This window comes from Sinocyclocheilus grahami, unplaced genomic scaffold (assembly GCF_001515645.1).
Source record: "Sinocyclocheilus grahami isolate Dianchi unplaced genomic scaffold, SAMN03320097.WGS_v1.1 scaffold617.1, whole genome shotgun sequence".
Taxonomy (NCBI): Eukaryota; Metazoa; Chordata; class Actinopteri; order Cypriniformes; family Cyprinidae; genus Sinocyclocheilus; species Sinocyclocheilus grahami.
In genome coordinates, this window is record NW_015505796.1 from 242,023 (window position 1) to 250,940 (window position 8,918).

An 8,918-nucleotide genomic window follows, 5' to 3' on the forward strand; every position below is an offset into this window, starting at 1 on the left:
ACTTTGTTCAGCCAATGGGTTTTAGTGTTTTAGCAATCGAGAAAAACTGTAATGTCAAGTCTCAGCATGCTTTCCCAAAATATGGAATCTGATGGTATTTAAAATATACTATACAGTCAGTTTAATGGTTTTAAAATAATAGGCTACACTCTTAAAAATAAAGGTGCTTCACGATGCCATAGAAGAACCTTTTTGTCTAAATGGTTCCATAAAGAACCTTTAACATCTGAAGAACCTTTCTGTTTCACAAAAGGTTCTTTGTGGCGAAACAAGGTTCTTCAGATTACAAAAATGCAAGAAAGAAATGGTTCTTTAAAGAACTTTTGACTGAATGGTTCTTTGTGGAACCAAAAATGGTTCTTCTATGGCATCGCTTGAAGAACCTCTTGAAGCACCTTTATTTTTAAGAGTGTAGTGAAACAGTTACAAGATGCGAAACAATGAATTAATATGCAAGAATGGACAAAGGAAAACATCTCTCAATATGTACGTCTTCTAAATTTATTTAGCTTGACAATCATCAGTAAATTTATGTGCATTTTACAGATTCTCTTTATGGGATGTTTAAATATCATTCATGCTCTCTGCCTGACGGCTTCGGCCACTTCTGAGAAGCAAGTTCATCCTTCACTGTCTGTTTAATGAGGTGCTTGACTTGCCTGAAGTGACACTTCAGATTACAAAAACGCAAGAAAGAAATGGTTCTTTAAAGAACTTTTGACCGAATGGTTCTTTGTGGAACCAAAAATGGTTCTTCTATGGCATCGCTTGAAGAACCTCTTGAAGCACCTTTATTTTTAAGAGTGTAGTGAAACAGTTACAAGATGCGAAACAATGAATTAATATGCAAGAATGGACAAAGGAAAACATCTCTCAATATGTACGTCTTCTAAATTTATTTAGCTTGACAATCATCAGTAAATTTATGTGCATTTTACAGATTCTCTTTATGGGATGTTTAAATATCATTCATGCTCTCTGCCTGACGGCTTCGGCCACTTCTGAGAAGCAAGTTCATCCTTCACTGTCTGTTTAATGAGGTGCTTGACTTGCCTGAAGTGACTCTCTGCTGCCCAACTCTGTTCTCACACAGTCCTACCAGTCTCACTCCTTTTCACAACAATCCATCAGATTGGAATTCTATTTTCTATGGCCACAGAGTCAAATATACTGAGGAAGTCAAGGGGCTTTATATCGGTTACTGGTTATAACTAGATTTTAAGTCCAATATGTGAATGCTTGTTTTCTCGAGCTGTGACTGACTGTCATATAACTCGTGAATTCTGTCCACAAAACAAAGATTCAGATATTTATGTGATAACTGTTGGGTGAAATAACAAAAACAAATCATATATCCTGCTTACATTAGTAATGCATGAATTTGAGGTCATTATCATTCCATCACTTACGGAATCAATATAAAATAAACTCCATATTTCCCACAGGCTCTCTCTTAGTTATGTAAAACAATTTTAATAGAAAAAGCCACACTGAACTTCAGATCTCTCTCTCTCTCTCTTTGCTATTAATAAATCAGCATTTAGACCAAAGCATGTATTATTAATTACTAGTTTTGAGTAATAGTACAAGAGGTTAATAATGGATGTCTGGGCATGATTAATGCATTGTTAATTAGCTGCTAATACGAGTATTTTCACTGCCTTAACAGATGCCTTACTGCTGATTAGTGTTGTTATCCTTTTATGGTTGCCTCCTTTATTCCTTATAGTTTTACTCCTTTCTCCATGAGTAATGCCTTTTAACTGCTAATTTTACTGCAGACGTGTCATTTTTCCATAGTGAATGAGGGGCAATATAATTGAACTCACAAGAGAAGAAAATATTTTTAAAAAATCAGTTACATTGCAGCTTGAAATTACAACATGACAGCAAGCCGTGAATCACAGATTATCTCTTGAGAACGTATTGACTTTGTATTGTATTGGCTGATACTTTCACTGCATAGGGAAACAATATAATTGAACTCACAAGAGAAGAAAATATTTTTTAAAAATCAGTTACATTGCAGCTTGAAATTACAACATGACAGCAAGCCGTGAATCACAGATAATCTCTTGAGAACGTATTGACTTTGTATTGTATTGGCTGATACTTTCACTGCATAGGGAAAGACTACTGAAGATATTATTGGCTGTACAGAACAGACTTGTCTAAAACACCTCAGTGTGCAATCTTTTTTAAAAAGGCAATTAATCAACAAATTCATATAAGCAGTTTATGTTTTTTTCTATTTATTTACTTTTATAATAGGAGGTTTCACCCTTCACTGATTATTTTTGTATGCTCGCTGTGTTGTGAAGTTTATTAAACCTTTAAAATATAAATAGGATTTTTCTCCACTGCTGTAGAAGTAATTCTTTATAATGAGACATTCAAATGCACTACAATTATATTTGAAAAAAAAAACTGCAAACAGTCTACAGTACACTCTTAAAAATAAAGGTGCTTCACAATGCCATAGAAGAACCTTTTTGTCTAAATGGTTCCATAAAGAACCTTTAACATCTGAAGAACCTTTCTGTTTGACAAAAGGTTCTTTGTGGCAAAAGAAGGTTCTTCAGATTATAAAAAGGTAAGAAAGAGATGGTTCTTTAAAGAACCTTTGACTGAATGGTTCTTTGTGGAACCAAAAATGGTTCTACTATGGCATCGCTTGAAGAACCTTTTGAAGCACCTTTATTTTTAAGAGTGTAGGTTGATAGAAATGTTACCAAAGAAAACCTTGTTTTTGTTCTGTGCTGTTTTTATCAACCAGTTTAGACTGTGCTAAATTTTATTTATCCTTTATTTAGCCAGGAGAATCCCACTGAAACATCACAATCTCTTCTTCCAGGTAGACATGGTCAAGACGGCAGCACACAGAGTTTCACAGAAATATATATATATAAATCTGTACACATACAAAACAATTAAAGTAAAATCAAGAAAAACACTCCTTTTAGACTCCTTTAAAACACTTTGCAAAAGACATTTAAAAGTCCTCAGGGATGGCAGTATATCTCTACTTTAAATACAGTTTGCAGATCAGGGGGCATAAAAAGAAAAGGCACATTTTCCAAATTCTGAGCAAACCATTGGAACTTTTAACCAAATGTATGATAGAGATCTAGTACAGCAACTATTTGTATAAAAATTAGGAGATTTGAAATATAAGAACACTGTAAAAAAATTCCGTAAAATTTACGGTAAAAAAAATTGATGTCCAATACATGTAATGTCCAATACAGTTTTTCACCGTATATGGTAGGGGAATTTACCGTTAACCATTTAACAGGTTTTTACTGTAGCATTTTTACAGTCTTTTACCGTTAAATTCACGGTAATTTTTTACAGTGAAGGCAACTTAGCTAAAAGTGCCTCAGCAATGAACATGTACATATGCAGTTTCCTCTATGCAATACCAGCCTGAAGTGTCTGCATAATTAACAGTTTACACACCATTGGAACTTTTAACCAAATGTATGATAGAGATCTAGTACAGCAACTATTTGTATAAAAATTAGGAGATTTGAAATATAAGAACACTGTAAAAAAATTCCGTAAAATTTACGGTAAAAAAAAATTGATGTCCAATACATGTAATGTCCAATACAGTTTTTCACCGTATATGGTAGGGGAATTTACCGTTAACCATTTAACAGGTTTTTACTGTAGCATTTTTACAGTCTTTTACAGTTAAATTCACGGTAATTTTTTACAGTGAAGGCAACTTAGCTAAAAGTGCCTCAGCAATGAACATGTACATATGCAGTTTCCTCTATGCAATACCAGCCTGAAGTGTCTGCATAATTAACAGTTTACATTTGTTTATATATTAGTTTATTAGTTATATTATTCTTATAAAAAGAAAAATATATATATTGTACTAAGATAACACTAAGATGCACAAAACTTGAAATTTTTTATATTAACACAAAATGAAAAAAGCCAAATTATTGAATTAACTTTTTATAAGAATACAACACACTTTCAAAGACATTAATTGGAACATAAAAAACGTATTTAAATGTATGTTCAATAATTGCTTGATTATTCAAATAAATCACTGACTTAAAGAGCAACAAATAAAACAGCATTTTGTCTGCTCTGCTGTCGTGAAGACCAAGAGCCTCTGCTTTTCAGTTAAACTGTAAGCAGGAAAAAAGAACGTTTAAAAAAGGTTATTAAAAGACTGGAAAAGCTTTGAACCTTCTTTGGACTACTAAGCATATTTTATGAAAAAGAAAAATGTAATACAAGCCTGACATAGCTAAAATTAAGCCATATCAAACTGAGTGGGATGGAGTGTTTTTTTTATTATTGAGAATTTAATTTTTGTCTTTCGTTGTGTGAAAATGAAATTAAATATAAAATACCAAAATGTATTTAGATTCATTTTAAGTAATTCAGAAGCTGTTCTTATCAGCTCTAAGCACTAAAGAAAGCGGTATTGATTTTTTTTGGAAACAGTGGGGTGTGGTGGATTAAGAGAGGTTCAAAGAGCTGCATGCTTTTCATAGTTTCACACAGTAAATGAGTAATGCTCAAAAATTTGCTTCTTTCAACAGAGACTGATCATTTACCCCTAAAAGAAGCCACATGAAAAAAAAGAATCTATATTCATCTCTTTGCACCATTGGAAAGTCTGGCAATAAAGAAGCTGTGACAAACGTCTTCTTTGTGTCTACTGGTCGGTCTGTCTGAGACATACTGGCCGAGTTTGAGTATTTGGATTTGTGTTTAAGGTTTTGAGAAAATGAGTGATGGTTTCAAGAAATGTGTTTCAGCAATTCAGAAAAAAAACGGTAATATTCCTTAGCCAAGTCTTTCACTGAGCCAAGCAATGGGAACGACTTGGCTCATGTCAATCTCCAACCCGATAGATGGCGCTATAAGCACCGTTCTGTTCCACTCGCCTCGTTTCAGTCCGCGGAGGAATACAATCCTGTGTTGAGTGACGCAGGAGAGCAGTGGACGATCGGAGCTGCACTGATGTGCAACAACTAAGACCAAGAGTCAAGCGTCTTGAGTTTTAACAGAATACCACCATCTGCAAACAGATGAGCGTCTGAAATGCCCTTGCTTGCACTAATGTATTCGGTTACTACATCCTTAACTTTACTCTGTTCTCTGCGCATAATCGAGATCATCTGTCGGGAGTCGATATTAACTGCTCCAGTAACGGATTGATCCAAATTTCTCATTCACATTTTACGGCATGACATGTAGATAATCATCCGATACTTTGATGGGGCTCCTGAGGATCATGATGCCACCCAAGTTCCAGCTGCTGGCTGTTATGGCGTTTGGAGTGGCGATGCTGTTTATTGAGAACCAGATTCAGAAGCTGGAAGAGTCTCGGGCAAAGCTGGGTAAGACTGCGGTTGTGTCTCAAACATCAGAGAGCTGCCTGTCTACCCTAGAAAGCCTTTTTTGGATATCATGCACGTTCGACTCTTAATAGAATCGATTGGAACGCGCTTATGATGTACAGAAATGCTGTTTAGGTAGGCAGCTCATTAGGGTTTGAGACAGTCTGCTGCTGTTGTCTTCACAACACAAGACGGTATGAATGAGAGTGAGTGCTAAAAGACGACCGAATTTGCATTACACGATCAACTTATTTGACGTAATAGTTCACTCACAAATGAAAATGTCATTCTGTAGTCCCCCTCATATCATTCCAGACTTGTTTGACTCCTTATGTTTCTTCAGCGAAGCACAACAAAAGAGAGATTTTGAAGAATGCTGTTGCTGTGCAGTGACAATGAATAGTAAGTGAAGATGACAAACCTCAAATGGATGCAGAATTACTAATGAAGTCCAGACTATTCATGCAGTATTATTCATGTCTTCTGAAGCTGTATGATAGGTTTGTGTGGTGTATAGACTGATTTTTTACTTATAATCTTCACCTCCATTAAACCATAATAGAGTGCAAGAGTGCACTTTTTCAGTGTCCTTGGTTCTGAAAGTGTTTTTCTCATTATTTTTTTTCTCATAGGGGTTTTTTAAAGTCATTGTTAAAGAGTTGTGTACCATCAACCAAACCAAGTAGCTACGTGGTAAATCACAATATTACAAACACTGATTTGAAGCAAAAACATATTTAAAAATTAGACAAAAGCACAAGACTGTGTACTGAACGGCTTTAATGAGGGAAGGAACTACATTCCCATGAAGCATTGTGATTGACAATCAAAACAATGGATTTTGATTTAAAGGGGGTCATATGACGCTGCGTGAAAGATGCGTGCGCACTTTGACGTAAACAAGCGCGGACGAGAAGCGCATTGCGGAACATAAAGTAACAAAGCGTGAGAGACGCTCTGAATGAAAGCTCACTTTCATTCTCTGACAGCAGATGGCGCTAAACTGCAGAAATAATAATAATAATTTTTTATTTACATGCACTGTTACCCCGGAAACCCTGTAAACAAAGCAGCTGCACTACTTTCTGTTTCTGAAAGGTGTTTAAATGATTTAAACAGCCATTCAGATTTGTGTATTTGCTATGGTGTTCATCATAGCGCCAAATACTTAAATATTTAGACTTAATAGGCTATATTTTAATCTGGACTACAACATGCCCTAGATATTGTTTGAAAGTGTTTTGATTCTTTATTGTTCGGTCACACTTTACATTAGGGCTTCATTAGTTAACATTAGTTAATTTATTAGTTAACATTAAACTGCCAATGAAAAATTCTTCTGAACATTCATTAATCTACCGCATACCGTGATAAAAGCATTAGCAATTAATCGCAACATGAAAATTTTAAACCGGCATATCGCTACACCGCCCAAATGTATACGCAAAGAAAGAAGGCGTAACTTTGATTCTCGCTGTATTGTTGCCACCGCCGTCGCCATGTCGTGGAGACACTGTGTGTTTCGTTGTGAAAGCGAAACTACTTTGTTTGGCCTTCCAAAAGAGGGCAAAACTACAAATCAGTGGTTAAGTAAAAATCGACACGTTTCAGAAAGGGGGGGCGTAGAGGAGCAACAATAATGTACAGTATGTGGAAAATAGTGCTTAAATCGCATAAACACATTGCATTACACCAAATACAAAAATAATGTTATTTTTAGCAACGTCATATGACCCCTTTAAAGGTGTTTTCAGAATATTCTCAGTCTCAGTGAATCGTTTGTTCACGAATTGTACATTGCTACTTCTCTTAAGAAAGAAAATCTTACTACTTAAGATTTTCAATGAATCATGATTTAAATTTCGTTCTGTCCCTCATATAATTTTTATCATCTGATTCCAGAAGACGTGGAATATAGTGCATGAGTCCTGAGGGCACCTTTTATACTTAATGCATTCTGGTTGAGTAGTGCTTTTTTTTACCTTAAATCGCATAAACGCATTGCATTACACCAAATACAAAAATAATGTTATTTTTAGCAACGTCATATGACCCCTTTAAAGGTGTTTTCAGAATATTCTCAGTCTCAGTGAATCGTTTGTTCACGAATTGTACATTGCTACTTCTCTTAAGAAAGAAAATCTTACTACTTAAGATTTTCAATGAATCATGATTTAAATTTCGTTCTGTCCCTCATATAATTTTTATCATCTGATTCCAGAAGACGTGGAATATAGTGCATGAGTCCTGAGGGCACCTTTTATACTTAATGCATTCTGGTTGAGGCTTGACATCTTTATGCAAAATTCATGGTCATTGCTCAAAAAAGATATTCTTCAAAATGTATAACAACATGAGGGCGAGTAAATTATGAGTGTTTATTTTTGGGTGAACTGTCCCTTTATATAACAAACTATAGAAAACAAACTGTAGCAATGTTATTGGCACAGATTGAATGAAGAGATACAGTAAGTCAGCACTAAGCAGGGTATTTAGTACATTTGATCAAACTCTTACACTGATCCGATTTTACTCACCAATCTGCTTTTGTTTATAATCAGCTTACGCATTTATACTCATCATAGTGCTCAGTGTGTAAGGCAGGTAAGAGATTATTAGACAAATAATAGACTTCAGCTGAAGTGAAATCTATGAATGCTGACTGGTCTGCCAGCAGGTTTTGTCTTGCCCTTTCTTGTCTTGAGTTTATGAATGTTATAGCATTCTAAAGATTGCCTCTAGTTGATCCTGATTCCAGACTGAGTTTTTGACAGTTCAATATGGATTCTACATATTTTGCATCATGACCATGCAGTCAAAGTTCCATCAACCTTATGCATTAACTTTGCAAAGCAAATGTGTGTTTGGTTGGCACCTGAGATGACCCACATTTGCCGTTCTTTTGGTGTGACGGTTGATTATTAGAAAACACAGTGGAAGGCAAATGAAAGCATGATTTGTAGCTTAAAATATATAGTAGTGTATTATGTGTGGATCATACCATTGTTTTTGTCTGAATATTTTAATATCCAAAGTTTAGTTTGTGTCCTAAATGTTGCAAAAGTAATTAAGCTGTAAGCCACATACCTGCTGATGTTCCTAGTGTTTTCACACACATCCTCCAATGACCCATGACAATTGTCTGCAGCCCAGGTACGCGTCCACGCTGTCGTGAAGCAGAACAGCTGAAATTGATTTAGTCCATTTATTTAGTCTGACACTGAAAAGATGGGTAGAAGTCGAGTTACAGGTCTGTGGAAATGATTGAACATTTAGAGTGGGAAACTTAATTTGGACTTTTCTTTAAGTGGGAAAAAATGCAGCTGCTGGAACCTACAAATGTATGCATTTCCTAAGCCTGATTGGCTTCTGCTGTTGGTACATTTAATGTTATTGTTCATGACAGATATTGTGAATATTTTAATAAAGTAATATTAAATTTATCTGCTCCTGGTTTATGCTGTATGTTTTTCCAGAAAATGTACTTATTTATTTGAAATGTTTAATAAATATGAAAAAATATAAATTCTTACTATATATATATAT

At 35.0% G+C, this 8,918-nt stretch overlaps 1 protein-coding gene across 1 annotated transcript in view; it reads left to right on the top strand.

The window, feature by feature from the left end:
- The first annotated feature begins 4,936 nt into the window (after window positions 1-4,936).
- The window catches only part of hs2st1b (heparan sulfate 2-O-sulfotransferase 1b), a 90,759-nt gene continuing 86,777 nt past the window's right edge, over window positions 4,937-8,918 (top strand). Inside the window, exon 1 of the mRNA XM_016241266.1 lies at window positions 4,937-5,372. Coding sequence (XP_016096752.1) covers window positions 5,249-5,372 — 124 coding nt within the window. The 5' untranslated portion in view covers window positions 4,937-5,248. The remainder of the gene's footprint in view (window positions 5,373-8,918) is intronic.